General features: G+C 41.3%; 1 protein-coding gene across 1 annotated transcript; it reads right to left on the bottom strand.

Moving 5' to 3' along the window:
- Nucleotides 1-1,171: 1,171 nt before the first annotated feature.
- ngfa (nerve growth factor a (beta polypeptide)) lies at nucleotides 1,172-17,230 on the bottom strand. Its single transcript, XM_028410287.1, has 3 exons — nucleotides 17,039-17,230; nucleotides 2,670-2,777; nucleotides 1,172-2,275 (listed from the first exon to the last, which is right to left on the bottom strand). The coding sequence occupies exon 3, from the start codon at nucleotides 2,262-2,264 to the stop codon at nucleotides 1,365-1,367; it is 900 nt and encodes a 299-aa protein (XP_028266088.1). The 5' UTR covers nucleotides 2,265-2,275; nucleotides 2,670-2,777; nucleotides 17,039-17,230; the 3' UTR covers nucleotides 1,172-1,364.
- Nucleotides 17,231-18,954: the final 1,724 nt, after the last annotated feature.

Here is an 18,954-nt window from a genome sequence, read left to right as displayed (position 1 = left end):
AAGGGGGTAGCATGTGCTTGCCTTAAGAAGAGATGGGTTAGAAAAGTTGATCTTCTAGATATAGTCTACATAAGATTAACTGTACAGATATGCAGACAATTTATATGACACTTGAACTAAAGCATATCTTAGGGCCTCCAGTTTTTTTCTGCCAGCTTATAAAGGTTAAATATGTTGGTGTGTTTCAACCATGAAGTCCTCATCATTTCCAAATACAGACTCACAGGCACTTCCTTGCAGTGTTTACACCAGTTGTCCAAGGGGACAGAAATTCTCCACCACTGCTGGGAACATCACAGCCCATCGATCTTCTGTGTGTGTGTATAAAATGCAGGGCTGATGGGCTCCTGTGCCTGTGCGGTATGACCGGCATTCCTTTGCCCCAGGAAGAGCCTGGATGGATGTGCAAGGTGGGTGTGAGGTGGGCCCAGGCTCTGGTTCTGTTGGCTGTAGCTGTCTTAAAGTTCTTTGCACATATGGTGTTGCTTCCCACCCATTTATATACTACACGTTTACTTGCAACCTATCCTACAGTGAGGTGTGTCAGAATGATTTTCCTGTCCTACACTGTTTCATTGTTAACCATTTCCTGCACTGATATCTTATAGCGTCCTTTGTGAGTTGTAAAACACTCATAGTATATTATCAAAAAGGACATGAAGAGCAAAGAGGCAGCACCGCCCTATTGTTTGGTGAAATATGTGTCTTCTTGAACCAGTGCTTTTCCTAAATGTATAGTTTAGGATAGGCAGGTTTCTCAAAGGTTTGTACACAGTATAAACAGCTGCCTCTTGAGGGGGGAAAGCTTTACAAAAACTCCAAATATGCACCCTTTACAGCCAAAACAATAGGCTTAAAGTGCTAAAAAGCAACCTATTATTAAGGGATGTTTCTTTTATTTCATTTTTTTATTATTAACATTAACATATTGGTCAGAGCAGCTTTAAAACCAAAATGTGACTGGACGCAACAAACCAGGCAAGTACTGAGGTGTTTAATAAATAACAGCATGAACAACACAACAACAATAAGATCAACATTAAAAGCTTGAATTTTGTATATATACACATACTGTATATATTCATATTTGACTGTATAAACCATAAATATGACATGCAGTCCTCATAACTTAAAACAACCAGGACTTCTCTGACTGAGGTAGGGTCAGGGGCCAGGGGGTTTGGATTGATTAACGTCTGTGTGTAAATGTAAATGTTTGGAAGTGTGTGTGTGTGTCGGGGGGAGGGGGGAGGGGATTACAGTATTGGCAATAAAGCTGCAGTGGCTGTTTAGGAGAAGTGTGTGTGTGTGTGTGTGTGTGCTTGGTTCATAGATCAGTGGTCAGGAGTGGTCATCCTCCTCAGTCAGTGCCCCAGTCTTCCTGCCCAAGACTTCCGGCTGAGAACACACACACATGCTGCATTGATGCGGATGAAACGCCAGGCTGTCCGTTCCTTGAAGATGGTTAGGGCACTTACGAATATGTGCGTGTTGGTGCAGTAGGAGTTCCAGTGGCGACTGTCGATGCCAAGACAGCCCGAGTTGCCTGATTTGGAACCTTGTTTGCCACCCCTTCCCCCGGGCTTTCCCCCATTTGTGGTCCCGGAGCCCCTGTGCGTTGGGGATCGACAGGTGGTCTCATAGAAGAACTGTTTCTTCACCACGTTGTTGATTGTAACATTGGGCAGCACTGTCACCTCATTTCCAGCTATGTCTGTGGCTCGAGTCAGGTTGCCCACCCAGGTATTTATGCTGTCACATACTGAGTACTCTCCTCGGTGCATGGTGTGTGATCCTGCTCTGCGCCGTACCCTCACCCCCCTCACCCCTTCAATGTCATAGCCCTCACCTTCCAGGGCATCATGCGATGGGGTCACCTCGCTGAAGACAACACGGGGTGAGGAACGGTAGCGTCTCTTAGAGAAGAGTTTGGGGTCCACCACTGGGATGGAGGGGTCAGGGGGGGAATCCGATGTAGAGCGCCCAACGTCAGGGCTCCTATCCTTTGTGTGTGAAGCTGCCTGATGGGGCCTCTTGGTCCTGTGGTGGCTGGTCCTATGGTGCTGAAGTGAAGTATGGTCTTCAGAAAGATGGTCCCTGGCTGCTGCTGCTGCTGCTGGCTGCTGTCCTGCTCTGTGATTGGCTGTCATCTGCTGTCCTGCTTTGTGGTTGGTAGCCCCGGTGCTCCGGGCCAATCCACCTCCCATGTTCAGTACAGCCTGGACGCCAATTAGGAGAAGCAGGACCAGTGGTGACGACCTCATGGGCACACGTCCTACAAAAAAAACCCAGAAACATTCATGGTGATGTTAGAGGTAAAGTTTTCTGTTGTTACACAAGTTATGTAATGATGCTGTCATGGAGGATTTATGTTTCTGCATTGTATGTTCATTGAAGAACTCGTTTGCTGTATAATTTTTAAAGAATTTTCATAAAGAAGAAGATTAGCAATAAATGGTCAAATCAAATAATAAAACAACCCAACAATACAGTTCACACATTAGTGAGGGGGAAGGTGTTCATTTACATTTTGTTATTAATTGTTTTTATGTCAGTTGGTCTGGGTGAGTAACAAATGTTTCATCCATTTGCAGCAGAAAATCTTTGGTCTTGAGTGTGTCTTGTTTTGCACGTGTTGCTGTGGTGAAGTGTGAAGTGTTTATGTGTACCTGTGGAATGTGTCCAGTTGAAGTGGGAGCCCCTGTGGACTCTAGAGCCAGACTCCAATGCAGGCCGGCCCCCTCATGCCTGCCATCTGGACCCCCTGAACTACAGCTCTGTAACACACACATGCACACACATAAATACGGCTACAATGCAGCTTTTATTTAGACACTGCCTGCTAAAAGGCACATAAAAATGCTGTTGTAGATGTTACACAATAGATGTAATAAAATATTTTTTTAAGACCAACACACATTTGCTGGTATAAGGACAAAGTCAATAGGGTTGCTAAGTTGAGAACAATCTTAAGTCGGACCACCACCCCTTTTACATAAATAAACAATTTGTCATTACCTGATCTTATCTCAAGCATTGTACTCACACACACTCATCGTGTTTTACTCTTAGAACGTACACATGCCATACATTGGAATGTGAGGCATTTCACACTTCATTAGTTGTTATACACAATATATTGAACCTAAAGTAATCCAGCATGCACTGCTGAAGGTTTAGATGGGAACATATGCACATACAGTGTGCAGTGTCCTTCAGAACATACATGCCAAGCATTACATGTAGGAAAGCATGTAAGGGTGTTTGTATGGCTACTTTGAATGCTCGGATGCCGTCATGTGCATAGATACACACACCTTCTCTTACACAAACACTCAGCAGGTCACTGAGTTGAGCTGAAAATGGTGTGTAAGTATTTTTGACCTATCTGCACACGTTCTGTCCAATCCGGCTTGCTGGTACAGGGTAGGAATACCACAGAGTTTATTGGTGTTGTAAATGTTTACTTCAGCATGTTTAATTTTGCTACCTCGTTAAGATTAGGATCAAGATTAAGTGTCATTGTGGGAATAGCAGGGTAGCTATTCTGCTTGACAGAAGTAAAAAGCTTAGGAAGTGATCAGTTTGTTCTGAAATCTTCGCAAGTTTTATTTAATCACTTGTATTGGAATCCTCCCAGTGGAGCACATAATCACCAGAAGAGGTCAGTGTTGCCTGCTTTACCTAAAAAAAAAGCTGACACGCAGCTGAGAAATATCAAAATGTCACTGACTCTGTTCCCATTAGAAATATTAACTCAGAGAGGATTAGTAGGTATTTTCCCACAAGCTCCTCCGATCCCCTTGTTTTCTGTTCTTGAAACACATTTTCAGTACAAAGCAGGGAAAGAAAGTAACTATAGAAATGTATGGAAATGTATTCAAGAGAGACCAGACTCTGCCAACACATCCTACTGTTTTGTTCTATTGTTACCTTTTGAAAGGAAAGATATTCTATGCACAACATGCCCTCAGATACGTTGTGGTCTTGTTGCATTCTCTAAATATGTCTTCAATCACTGCTTGTATGTCAGTTTGGGAGTGCAACTGCAAAATAATCAAGTAATCTTGGGTGATGGAAACAGCTATTGTTTAGAGAAACTGACCTACAAGAGATATATTTTGGCTTCAATAAACATAATCTCTCTCACACACACACACACATACACAGACTCATTCACATATGGAGTTGGTCCAAACAGGCAGCGAGTTGACTGATCCAGGCTGACGGGCAGCTCACTATTTACATGGCCCAGGGTGAGCTCTGGAGGATCCTAATGTTAAAAATATGTGGCTTGTGTTTAATGCCAGTGGAGTCAGCGTAAACACTGCAGCGCAGGAGCACAGGGGTCAGAGCGGTTTAGAAAGCACCTCTGACTTACAGGATTACTTCAACACTGGATCAAAATCTGTCTCACTATCCTTCTGACCCTCTCGTTCAAATACTGTATACAAAATAACAGACACACACAAGGCGATGTGAGATTCTCCTCAAGGTTGAACCGCCTTTGGATGTGCTCCCAAAACTGTTTATGGTTTTGTGGAAACACAACCACATTGTACTGCAAAAAGTTTGTACATAAATAGAGCCACCTCTGCAAGGTTGGATATTTCACCAGCATTTCTAAGGTGTTGAATGGGCTGTGGCTTGAATAGATTTTTCATTCTAACATACATCCTATATGTGGAGCTAGAAGAGGAAGTGCTGTGCGAGGCTCCCTGCTTTCCTCTTTAGTATCCATGCACACAAATCAGAGTATACAAACACACCGGGGAGAAGAATAAGAGCGCTAGTAGGACACTGTCTGTATCCAAATAATGACAAAAAAGCAACAGACAAGAAGTTTATGTTTCCACAATGCTTGTTCAGTAATATTTGATGATTCACATGTTCTAGGTGGCATTATGGAGGGCAGCCTGTGGAGCATGCAGGCACACGTGGCTTACTGTCAGAAGGTTTCCTTTCTCCCAGCAGGCTAACAGATTTGGCAGACATGAAATTAAGACCATTTTCGGTTGAGTCATCTATCACTTTCAAATGCTAACGGTTGCATGAGCGCTCCATGCACCGCATGGCACTATCTGGCTACACCAGATAGCTGGCAAAAGCTGATGAAAGTAAGAGGACAGAAGACATTAGTCACACAGCTGCTATTCTGTGTGACGTAAAAACACCAACAATTGGCCAGCACGAGAGGAAAATCACCTCAGACAGAGACTAATCTCTTACTCGGCCAAAGGCGGTCTGTTACCGGTACTGTTAGCCTGTGGTGCATTCTTATTTAGTCTGCCAGTTTATGACACGATCCACAGATTGGCTATGGTACATTAAATTACCGCATGTGGCTTTAGCAGAGTGTTGAGGCAGACAGCATCGCCTGCCATCAATCTGAGGTTAGTTTACAGTTAGCAAAGGCTTCTTCCTATCCATGTTATACATTAATCATTAGTTACAAGTCTTTGTTAAAAGATGTGCAGGAGCTGCGTGTCAACGGTTCTCTCAAACAAACACACACCTCTCTCTAACGGTGTTGACAACAGCATCAGATTATGAAGGGGTGAGAAAGAGAACCTGACAGCGGCTGAGAGAGAGCGAGAGAGAGAGAGAAGAAGAAGAGAGGCTGATGCAGAGAAAAACAGAGGAAGGTAAACAGTTTTTCTGTGTCTCTCATCAGCTCAGTGTAGTGCAGTTCCTCCTGCTGTCAACCACTGGAAATAATTATCAAGCGGGATGACCGCCAGGTCAACTTGCTCCCTTTCACACACGTCCAAATGTTTGAAGATGTATTTATTTCCTCTAAAAATGTTATCAAATACTCATTAATCAGTGTTTGAAGAATGCAACAGCTTATTAGAATTCCCTGGTGTCTCCTACAACGAAGTAAAACTAACTTTTGGAGAAGGATTAAATTGAAATGAAAGTGCAAGTCATTGCAGCACTCAGGCATTTCTTATAATTATCATCATTGCAATGTTTCATTCACAGTTGTAATGGAAGCTTGTCATCTGCACAGAGAAAATCTGCCTGTCACAGTTTAGATAAGCCGCCATGTGAAACTAATGCAACAGCCAAGATTCCGCCATGAATTAAGTTTTTGTCACGTAAAATGATGTCATGCAACGTCTGTTAAAAGCAAAAAGATGTTACACTCTCCAAATGTTCCTGAGAGGCTGTCAGTTAGCAGCCTGTTCTTGAAAATGCATTAAAACCCTCATATATGGCATATACGAAGCAGGTCAGACTGTCAGACAAACTACCTCTAAATGTATATGGAGTATCCACACTTAAAAAACATCAAAAACACAGTTCAACGAAAGAAAGGTCAAACGGTTTGCCATTGATTCATGTAGTAAAGCTAGATAGTAGATATTATTTTTCATTTTATTCACAGTTTAGTTAGATTTAAGCACTAAAATCTTGATCATACTTTTGCACACAGAAGGCCAACTTTCCTGGTTGGAGATAGGTCTCATCTTGCCTGGAAGATAATCTCATCTTGCTTTCAGTAGTCATTTTTCTACTGAAGGCAGGATGGTGTTTATTTTAATATTTCATTCAAAACTTCTGAGTTTTTGGAAGTGCTCATGCCTTCTCGAGGGAAAAACTGTTTAATTTTAGCTGAGATTTTCAGATTAAATCTGTATGTCTGCAGATGTAGCCTGTCTTTTGTCCTGTTGTTCTGTATGCATTACATTAAAAGCTGGCTTTTCTACACCTCTGTCTCTAAACCCATACTTTAATTCTAAAATATGAGTGTGCTGTTCTGTCCCGGTGTCTTTATGTTTAAAATACAGTGGGAACTGAGGCACCTGTTGTAAATCAGGAACAGTTCAAACAGCAAATTCTGCTCTGCTCTGGCCTCAGGACACAGGAAGAATGAAACAGGCGGTGTCAAACCAACAAGCACACACAGCCTGCTAAAGCACTTTACAGTGGGATGACAAATGATGCAAGATATGGAGAACAAAAGAACATTTACTGCACAGCACCGCCAACTGCTACAATATGGAACAAATAAATATCTGCAGCTCTTCACATTGCAGCTTGTATTAATTTGATGGGTTTACTGGCTGCAGCAGTAAAATATCCTTTGAGTTAAGAACACACAGATAAAAGCTTCCAACTTACTGACGTTCCATTCAAAAGGTGCTGGCAGTCACACACAGGTAATCAGGTAGCCTGCGTCTACTGAATGTTTCCCAGCTCACTGCCAACACAACCTCTGAACTACAGCAAAGCCTCAGGCTGCGTGTGAAATCACTTCAAACAAATGTACCTGTTGTAAAACCATGAATTGATGCTGCGCAGTGGGAGACATGAGGCTGATTAGCAAGCATCCAAACACTGGTGCCCACACATATATATACATACATGCATATGTATCAGCGTTTCAAACAGATGTTTTCATCATCAGCTGTGGTAACATAGAAGCTTGTGTATGTCTGTGGAGGGCATCTTGAGAACATCAGGGAAGCAGGGAGCCACGACGTGGAAACTAAAAGGAAGAGGCTTGGCAAAGAGCCAGTGTGTTCATCCTGAGGTTTGATGCCTTCTCTCTTTCTGCTTCACTCTTTCTGTCTCCCCCTTTCACATTTCCTCTCACAGTTAAAAGCCAGAGGTAACTTCCTGTATACATGGCATGTTTCTGTGTCTAACAGTGAACAGATTTCAGCAGCACGTGTGCAGGTGCAGGGAGCTGGGTCAGTGTTTTCTAGACTTTAGGGAAAATTACTGATGAAATCCATAGACCCTCTAACTGGAGATCAGACACTTGGTCTAACTTGAACCAAAACTGTTTGTTTTGTGTGGTGTGGAGTAAAATGTAGCTACTGCTTCAGAAGCTGAAAAGCAACTGCTTTAATGATATAATAAAATACACAGACATAAAGCTGCATTCCTCTTTTTTTTTGGTCTTGGAACTGGGATAGCAGTTGGATTTGTGTCTGCATATGGTTCCACTTTAACTTTCACTAAAACAAACTGAAAAATGTAGATGAAAAAAAGTGTGCCAGTGCACTTCTGCTGAATACAAATATTTACAAAACAAAACAAAATCTATATCAGGCAGATATCAAACATGCAAAAACACGCAGGTGAAGTCACCACACAATTTTCTCTGAAAGAAACAAAGCATCACACAACACAAGGCCACAAGAAATACCTGCCCAACACACTTCTAAGAATCAGAAGGTGTTGGCATTATGCTAAATATAGGTTGGCCTGAAGACATTTGAAGTTTTAAATCTTCAACAATACACAATGCAACAAATAAAGACAACATTCTGCTCCAGAGTCTTGTGGTGTTTAGATGGGAAACCCTGACACAAAGCAGACATGACTAGCTAATGTAACCTCAGCCTTTCCATTATTGTCACACATTGTCTTACAGTAAGTCGAACAATGAGTCATGATAATAGAAAGATTGAATCCTTGTGCTGTTTGTGAAAGCAGTCCAAAGTAAACATCTACTCTGACTTTCATTTAAGCTGTAATTGCATTTAGAGGAATGGCATGATCAGTAAGAAGAGAAAGCAAAGTAAAACAATGCAGCTCTTTGTATACCGTTGGATATTTGTGTTTGTTTTTTGTTGTTTAATGATGTGCTTCCTAGAATAAAAGTCAAACATTTATTCGTGGAAATGTGTTATATAATATGAATATTCCTGGATGTTTTCCTGACCAGGTGTACACCTTTAATGACTGATTTCAAAGAAAAATTACAACTTTATTTGTTTGGCTTTTCCTCTAAAGGTGTACATCACAAATAATGGTTTGACTGCTTTTTCTGCTGCCTGTGTTGTTTGCCTTAGAAGATACACAGTATGAGTTTAGGTATTTCATAACACAGACAGCAAATAGATTATTTGAACTCTGACAGACACACACTGCTTTGTGCACCATAGACACTACTATAGGAATGCAAACAACATGGCCACACACACTCAGGCTAACAAAGAAAAGAAATAAACGTCTGTGGACGGAGTCTGCAGCATAAAACTCCTACAAAAATCAATATTGATACATATTTAGAGCATTATCACTGCTTCACCTTCAGCACTAAGAAGGCTTTTCCTGACAGAGATCAGATGCTCTTACATCACCAAAAAAAATCCATAATAAATCCATAAACAATAATTTTACCTCATACAACACAGGACTTTCCGCTATGTTTCACATTATTAACATGTTAAGCAGCAAGATCATGATGATGATTCAAAGACATTCAAAGAAATCAGACTATCCCTTTCAGGTTTTTGCTCTGACATCACCACTCTCATCCATTTCTGCTGTCACTACATAGTCCTCACAGACAATAAACATTAGTGATGTGATGTTACTTTTGGCAGTGAGGCAAAGCCACAGCCACAGCATCAATTTTGTGTTAGTAAAAGTTTTTCTCCTCCATGTCAATTAGGCCCATCCTCAGTCAAACCCACCCTCTCCCTGTACTGGACCAGTGGACGTAGGAGGCCCGGTCCTCCAGGCCTTGAAAGCAGGATGAACACAATGATTAACATGTTTTCCAGACCCCTAGTTTTTATGACCTTGACATTCAACAATCTTCTCATGACAAGTGGTTAATCTTTTGGCATGGCTGTGGTAATAACTCCTCCTTCCTGGTGAGAATCTAAAATCCCAAAGCAGTGCAAAAGAGGAGGAGGAGGGCTGAAGGGAAAAATGCCTGTCAGGCTGCAGACAGAGATGAAGAGACAGCAGGAATGGAGGGGGAAGAAATCAGAAGAATCAGGGGATGAGGAGAGACATCCAGTAATGGAGGGTGGGATTAAGACAAGGGATGATACAGTTTGTCATGAGAACGGACCAAATAAAGGAGCATGTGATAGAAAGACAAGGTTGTAGGCGAGCAGCAATGTTCAAGGACAGGACCAGAGGGAGGAATGAGTAGGGAACATGTTGAATTTTATCACCATCCTCTCAATGGTTTTAACAGAAGATGTTCTCCTATGTGTGCTCCTGCTGACAGAAAGCCATGTTGCTTATTCAGTCTCAAGGTTTTTATTAACCATCGAGAGCATGTTGACATTAATCTTTCCAGAACACCAGCATGGGTTTAATATGACTGAAATCATTAAGTAAAGGTAAATGTCAGCTGTGTTCCTGATAAAGATCACTGACAATCATCAGCGTGACTCATTCAGACTTGACTCATACAAAAACGGCCTCAACGCTGAATGCAAAATGGAGCATATAGGTTTGCACGTAACCCTTTGCCTATGTGGTAAACAAAACAGCAGAGGAGCCATGGAGAGTGAGTCACCCAGGTGAACCTGCAGCGCTAAGTGAAACATGGGCGTAAGTAGACAGATGTGTTCACCCAGAAACCATTACGCCCCAGTTACGCTGCGTTTCTGTCTGATGCCATGAGCATAGGTGTGGGCTTGTACACATACATTTGGTTTACATTCTGTCAGAAATCAGACTATGCATCAACAGCATTTCTTGATGTTCTGACAACCATGCACTGAACATATAAATATTCTTCACATCTGACAGTAAAAAAGCAAAAATGTGCAAACTTGGATGATGAAATAGGCTATACACACCGATCCTATGTCAATGTTGAAATGGTACATTGCAAGCATCACACAAAGCCCCATAGCATTGTCATGGTGACCATGTACATATTATATTAATATTAACTGATCCCTATCAGTTTGTTTATATTTTTCAGAATATAAAATTTAATTCCACAAATTAAATTCATAGGGTCGAAATAAAAAAAACTATTTGGTTAAGATAAAGATAACATTTTTGGCATCTCCTTTGGAGAATGGTCATTTCAGTTAATTATAATATAATTATTTCAGCGTGATCGGAAATTGGAAGAAAAAACATCGAGCTGTTATTGACCTTGGTGTTGATGTGACTTCCTGTAATCTCGCGTGAGGGGCGAGCTCTCGTGCATGAGGGGAAGAGACGAAGAAGAGAGAAGATGCGTGATCGTAAGGAGAGGGCACAAGTACCAGTGTTAGGATTTAAAGTGTTTTTTCAGTGTTTACCTTTGGTCGAACATCGCTCAGGCTGTTGTTGCTCGACTCCGCATGTGTGTCGACGGTTTAGACTGTTTAAATTCAACCTGTGGAGGAGTGTGTCTCCAGTGGGAAATGCTAGCTCAAATAGCTTAGCGTTGCGCTAGCTGCCTACTTCCGGTACGAGACCGGAGTGTGACAGAAGACCCGAGGTGCTCCGGAGGTCTCTCCTGGACGTCAGGACTGCGGTGGTGTATGTGAGGTAGACGCTGCTGGAGGGTGCCATGGCCGGACTGCTGCAGGAGGGCTGCTACAGGTGGTAAGAACTCTTTTTTTTCTGTTCAATCAGCTCCAACGCGCGCCAACAGGCCACAACGCAAGCTTGCATAGACTTGAACTAAACTGTGGAAACAAAGTGCACTCAATTTAAATCACGGAGACCACCACCACATAATATTTATTCCCTTTCCTTGTCTTCACTCATATTGATGAAGAATGTTGGTTTGTTTTGATCAACACATTTATTACATGGCTTAACTAAATAACCTCAATAAGTGTGTATTTGTGCTTATTGTTGTTTCTGGTGATTGTGCCTGGACCGGTAATCTGTTTTTTTAGTTTTAGTTACTTAACCTGTGTGTACCTGCGGCCTCTCGGTGGGATTAGGAAGGGGAATCATACAATACATACAATAGAGTCTCTTTGCACTAGCATTTCTAGTGAGGAGCTGCTTTAATGTGTGACTGAGCTACAAACATGAGCCAGGGTGGAAAGGGTTACACACACACAAAAAACATTTTGCATATTTTTGATCTACAATGTTTCTGAAAGTGCTTTGCATATTCAGCTTTGTTTTCTCTAATTATTAGGGGATCAAATTTTGTGTGAACTATGCTCCTCTAAAGACTGTAAAAATGTAGTGTTGTCGTCACTCCCAGAGTTTGTTTGATTACAGTCTCACACCTCTTACTAAAGACTTGACCCAACCGTCTATTCTGTGTGGTCTCCACATCGTTCTGTCATCACTCTCTCTGAACACTCTCTCTGCTTCTCTGCCTCTCTATCTCTCAGGCCGTATCTTCCTCCCTCCCTCTCTTTCCCCCTCCAGCTGATGTCAACCACCTGTCTGTGTGGGACCTCCCAGACCCATCCTCTGTCTGTTAGCAGCATGCCATGTTCAGTGTGAGAGCAGAGCTATGGCGAAAGAGATGGCTGCCTTCCTGACTCCATGTATTTTCTGTGCATGCATGTGTGATCTGTAGTGGGGGTTTAAGTACGGTAATATTTACTGTGCGGTTTAACAGAGAATCCAGCAGCAAGAAATTGCTTCCTACGGCGTCATCCTCCCACAAGAGTCCTAATTACACTGCATTAATCCTTCAGTTTTAACTATAACAAAACTTGCTGACAGGTAAGATGGATAGTTTAAAGGTCAAAGTAGAGAAATCTGCTTGTAAAGTCCTTGATGTGGAATTTTTTGGGATCCTTGTCTGGCTGAAACAACTGTGAGCATAGCGACGCCTTATTAATTTCTACTGGCCACGTAGGAGACCAGTCTGTTATGACTAGCTAGTGGCTCATCCTTCTGCATTCTGAGCATTCTTAAATCGGCATAATCCAAATAAGTGCATAATAAGTGGCTTGACTTGTATCCTTAAGGGCTAAGGCGTGTGTATGTGTATTTGATGCGTATCCAACACAAACACACGTGTAAAGTACATACACATGAGCATTGCTTATACACATGAGATTTTGGAGTGAGGTTGAATATTGGAAATGTTCTGTTGATGGCAAACAAAAGAGAGTTTCATGTCCAGACAAGCTGCAGTCAAACCACCGATCGTGACACAAAGAGAGAAGAAAAGTGAGAGTAAGACTGTGTCATCACATCAATCCAAATGTACACACACACACATTAAAAGATGGCTGCGGTGAAACAATTCAAAACAGCAGGCGCGCGCTAAGTCAACATTAACACCACAACACTGTTATTCTAGCGGTAAGAAAAGCTCAGGTAATTTAGTGATTTATCAGCTACTGTGTTTGCGTGGCATGCACATGCATGAAAGCAGAGCGAGTCATAGCTGAAAGTCATAGAAGCATTTAATGTGGAATGAGCAGGCATGTCTGCCACTAGTTTTTTTTGGGTATATACACATGTATAGACATTAGAAGAGAAACGCGCAGACATAACCCTTTGATGAAGCACCTGTCAAAATCAGATCTTCATCAGTCATCACAAAAACTGATGCGCTTTAACAGTCTTGGATTTAGCGTTCAATGAATAGTCTAAACACACAAGTGTGTTATTTGTTTTTTCATCTTGTACAGTGCAAAGCACCTGAAAACCACATCCATATCGAGAATGTTGACCATGTCTGACGAGAATTTTCTCCTAAATCCGGTGAGTTATGTCAAACAATGTTAGCTGTGATTTCTGTTAAATACGTTTTCTCCCAAACATTGTGAGAAGTTTTTTGTAGAGGACATGTCAACAAGAATTACTGCAGAAAGCTGATGTTATGTTTCCGTATTTTGTGTTCTTCTCCTGTGCCAGGTTAGGTTCAGGATTCTGACCTGCAATGACCTCCGCATCCCCCCTTTTTTCCCTCCACCAACACAGACGTGTAACCTCTAGGCTGAACTTTGACTTTTTACCTTTCCCACTGATTCCAGACTTTTTCAGCTGGTTCACTTTACACCAGATGTTCTTACCCCATGCTGTGCTCTGACCCAAAAGATAACCAGAGACCCGGGTTTACCTTCTGACCCGTGAATTATCTCCTCATTTTTCCCAAAGGAAAGCTTCGTTCTAGATAATTAAGCATTATCTATTTTGCACAGAAAGAGACGTTGTTTGCACCATTTTTTAGTACTTAGAAAATATGCACTTTCAAAGTGACAAGTGCCCCTAAACTCTACGTGCCTTGAAATAACATTAAAATCTGTATTTGTCCAGACTTGCTCACAAAAACATGAGATTTTATTTTTAGTGTAGCTGCAGTTAATCCTGCATGACATTAATAATGCTATGGGGGCAATAATAAACTAAAGGAACAGGGTGCTTTAGGAAAAGTCTAAAAAAACTGTTAAGGTATGCAGATAATGTGCGTGCATGAGAAGAGGATTGTGATCATTCTGCCTCACGCTTTTGTGGTCTGATAAGAATTTATTGAGGACATTATCAGTCAGACGAACCTTTATTCATTGATATCCAGCCAGCTGGCACTGTCTCAGATATTATAGAAATCCTTGTAAACTACAGTAGCTGTACTCAAGCTCACAGTGCTTCATACTGTATTAATGGTTTAACTGTATCTGATATAGTCATATAGGTTATGCTGCTGACAGCATGTATTAAACTAAAGGATGTCCTCAACTCATACATTATCACAAAAAACACTTGTGTTTTATCAAGAATAAGAATACCTCTGTGAGAGTAACTGTAAGTTTAGTGTCAGAGTTGTTGCATTTGGCTTTAGGACTCAGGTCAAGGGGCCAAAGTTAAACTGACAGTCCAGGTGTGCTGTGTGCAGCCTCTCCCCTGACCAGGTGTCACATACAGCACGAAGCCGTCTAGACGGCTCACATCATACCATCCTCTATGTGTTTTTAGGGGTGGATCCTCTTACTGTCATAATTTGAGTGTGTAGATTTTTACAGATTTATATTCCTGTTGTGTTGTAGCAAGACAAATACGTTTAATGCAAATATTATTTGAAATGTAAGACTAATGTTTTGACTATACTGAGGTGTATTTATTCGTGTATATTTGCGGTTGTATAATAAATAGTTAATTTTGAAACAAAGGTAAATTACTCTTTATTAGTGGTTGAGTCAATCCATAAACAGAAACTGCCTTATTTGCATAAAATATACTGTGCTGTACTGCTGATGATGTTGACGTGCGCCATTCGTAAAAGTATTTCAGTGGAAGGATTTGTAATAGCTTCATCAAACTTTAGTAGACTGCTTATAAACTGATTAAATATCCTGACATTATTTGTTATATTACCATTGAGCTGTTTTCCTAGCGTAAATAAGCCTGCTTCGACAGTGTAGGATAAGACATACATTTTAAAATGAGAAATATATTCAAAACTGTATGTTTATAGCTATAGGTTACATTTTAAAAAGCATTGGATACTTTTTAAAATGTAACCTATTGGCTATAAACACATTTTCCTCTTCTTATTGAGTATTGTATAATAAAACTAGATTCTTTCTGGTCAGCACATGTTTCATATCATCTAAAGCTTTTTATATTAAGTGTCTCCTCTCTCTCACTTTGTCTCTCACACATACAAAGTAATACACACATACACATTACACACGTAAATACACTGGTGCTAACATAGGGAAAGCTGTAACTCAGCTTCAAAGGGAAACCTGAGAGGGTCATGAATAATCACAGACATCTTTGTCTGCAGGGAAAAACAGCACTGTCCATCTGCCCTCCATACACATACGAGCACAAGTTCATATGGCATAAGCTGTTTTTAGCCGTGACGTGGGTACACTTGTGGATTTGAAGGATTTATAATGTAGGGCTATTTACATTTTTATACTTCAAACATAAGTTTTTGTTGTCAGATTTTTTTTTATTAAAAATTACTTTTCAAGTTTTATTGCTGATATACAAACAAAACAAAAAATGGGAAAGGAAATGCTGCTGAAGCTACATACCACTTTAGACTGTAATTCTCTGAATCATTTGGCATGCTTGACAGACAGTTAAGCCCACAGGCTAGCCAAGATACATTGTGAACAGACGGAGTCAAATGTAGATCACAAGCCAAGGGGCAGGATTGGTTAAACGATAGGAGCAGCTCTAGGGGAAAAAAAAGCCCACACAAAAAAGAACTAATGTTGTTTTTGAACGATACTCAGTCGAGTTCATGTTATCTTGGCTGATGATGTCCTCTTTTTTTATATAGGCCCTAAAGGCCAATATTTCTTAACTTGAAACGCAAAACAAATACATGCATTAGAATTTTAGTTAAACTTCTAACAAAATTCGCTCTGACTTCCTCTGGTGTTAGTCACAAAAATAAATAAATAAATACAAAATATAGGCTCTGTTATGATGTCATATAGCCAGACGAATGTGGCCTTTTCCAACAGAGAGGTAATGCAAGCACAGTTAGTTCCTCTGTGACACACACAAGCATCTAACTTTATGCAAGCCCTTGAAAAATGTTACTCACTGGCCAAAGCTAAACGGTTTGATGTGTTTTCTCATCCTACAGAGGTGCACTTTTACCCTTTACTGTATGTGACACTGTCTAAACCTTTGATGTGTGTGTGTGTGTGTGTGTTTATTTGTGTGCATAAATATTGGTTCACAGTGACATTCCTCCCCTGTCAAAGCCCGAAAGGAATTCCCTGGTAGGAGTGGCAGGCATGAGGTCTGTGTTTAGCACATATGCTTGCTTGCAAACACATACACAATCATATGTGCAAATCTAACTAAAAGAAACTGATGAGTGGCACAGACATAAACAGCAGGTCCCGCCCAGACATAAGGATAACCTCAGAAACATACTTTATGATGGACACTGGAGCTCATCAGAATCTACAAGTCTTTTGAGGGTTGTGTAACTTGAGTGGAGAGAAAGACAGACAGACAGACAGAGAGAGAGAGAGAGAGAGAGAGAGAGAAGGTAACCTGATGTCCCAGAAGTTTCTGAACAGTAAACGGGTTCCCATTGAAGTCTGGAGAACCCCTATTTTTTTTTCTAATCCTCACCTCTATTCCTTCTTTCTCTCTACAGCCTGGCCTCTTTCATTCACTCCTTCCACCTACATGTATTTGGCTGTATCTGATTCAAAACACTGGAGGAACTTAGCAATATTATCTTGTTAAACTTTGTATAGTAGCTCCTGTGTGTTGCACTCAGCTGGATTATGATCCTGCTCCAGGTCCCTTGCTTAATATCAATTCATTCACCTAATGACAGGTATACAAATTCTCTCTCTCTCTCTCTCTCTCTCTCTCACGTGAACCACATATTTACATAATTGAAAGTTTTAAAGTTGTAACTCACCACCCTCTTATGTTCCTTCACCTCTCCACACTGAGTGAAAACTTCCACAGAAAGTCTGCTATATTCCACCTTTCTCTCTCTCTCTCCCTCTGTGTCTCCAGGCCAGGGGTAGAATTATCCCAAACTCTGAATCCCGCTCCTGCTTTTAAAGCTGTGAATCCAGGTTTCGGGCCATCCGCTTCTGTCTGTCTCCCTCACACACTCTTTGGGAAATAGATTGTTCTAAAAGTTTGGTGAAAGGAGTCCCAAAGCTGCTCCCTCCCTCCTGTGTGGCTCACAGCAGGTCCTAGTGCCTACCCTTTCCACATGCTTCCGCAATGAAAAAAATGTTGCTCATAACATACACCTACCTGCTGTACTCATTTTCTTCTTCCATTCATTGTTTTATACACCTGGAAATACTCATTCAGGGCTTGTTTACATGGGACTTGGGGTCACTTGTAAGGTCAGGCTTTGCCTTCTGCACTAAAGGCTCCCCCGATCATCCTTGTTGTCCTTGTTTCACCACCTGAGTCCCTGCTACTCTCACATACTTGATACTACTGGTTTTAATATTTCAAGGCGCATGCAATGTTTCTTAATGCATGTGGTTAACCCTTCAACATGGTGACGCAGGCAAGCAGCTCATCGGCAATTTCCCCATTGTGGGACTAATAAAGGTTTCTTAATCTTAATCTTAATTCCAGAGATGTGCGATTTCCTCTAAACTGATCTCGTAAATATGCACAAGCTTCTGCAGTACAAAATGTGTATATAGTTCAGTGAAAATCATGGACTTGCAACAATAGAACCTTGATGGTCTGTTGCAACCAGGAATTCTTCTCTGCTACTTGTCAAGATGTGGAGTAAAAAGTGGGAAACAGAGCAACCAGAAGACTCAAGCCGTGCAGCTATGGTATTCCCTCACACTGGTAGCTGTCAGCCACACCCTGCATTCAGCAGGGCCTCCAGGCTCCTGTATCACAACAGTCCCTTTCTGACATTTCTCTCCCTTTCTTGTTTATGCATCTTTATTTTCCCCCAACTCTCACCCTCTTTCTGGTTCTATGCGTTTCTCTTTTTCATGGCATCTCTCTGACCTGAACCATATCATTGTCAGAGCCCCTGGCGCTGAGCAGACAGACATACTACCCATCTCCTCCGACAGACGGAGGGAAAAAAATGAGAGAGAAAGGAAGGATTGTGTGTCAGCATCATCCATTTCGCTTTCTTTAGGGAAACGGAATTCCCTCAGTTTCAGAAATAAAAGCTGATGCTGTCTTGCTAATAAGGAAATGTTATTCGTTGCAAATGGGCCCTGGAAGAAATAACAAAGGTTAACATTTGAGAACATTGTCACTTTGACAAGACTTTTGACCCCCAATGAGTTTAAACGCAAGTTGGCATTACCCTAAAGCTTGTATACCTGCTCTTGAAACTCTATGGCACTTTCAAATATGTGTGTTTCTGTGTACAATCTTGCGTCACTGTCAAAACTGCCTTGGCCCTTGTTATTGAGACTCGGTTTGTAAGGGGAAACCCCAGACAGCGAACTGTGGCCCTGCACCCCACTCTAGAGTTGTTAAGGGTGCGAAATTCTGAGGAAGGGTCAATACTTTGGCTGAGAGGGCAGAAAAGAGGTCAAGAGTGCACCAATATCCTCATATTTCAGGCATTTTGACACTGGGACTGCTTTGGATGATCTGTGTGCATGAGTTTGACCTTGTTTCAGGCCTAAGTCTGAAAGCAGGTTATTTAAAAAAAGAGCATTGTTGATCGGGTTTCCTAGCCTTAGGCAAATTGTCCAAGCTGCACTTATTTCTGGACTTTAGAATCTATTTGTTTTTGTTTATTTGACAAAATAACGCATTTGTCCCACATGAGAACGAGGCTATATGTGGTTATGTCATGGTTTTGTGCAGCAAAAATAAGCCATT

The sequence above is a fragment of the Parambassis ranga genome, chromosome 7 (assembly GCF_900634625.1).
Source record: "Parambassis ranga chromosome 7, fParRan2.1, whole genome shotgun sequence".
NCBI classification, from domain to species: Eukaryota; Metazoa; Chordata; class Actinopteri; family Ambassidae; genus Parambassis; species Parambassis ranga.
The sequence above is the reverse complement of the archived record's forward strand: the minus strand, read 5'-3'. Positions and strand labels throughout refer to the sequence as shown.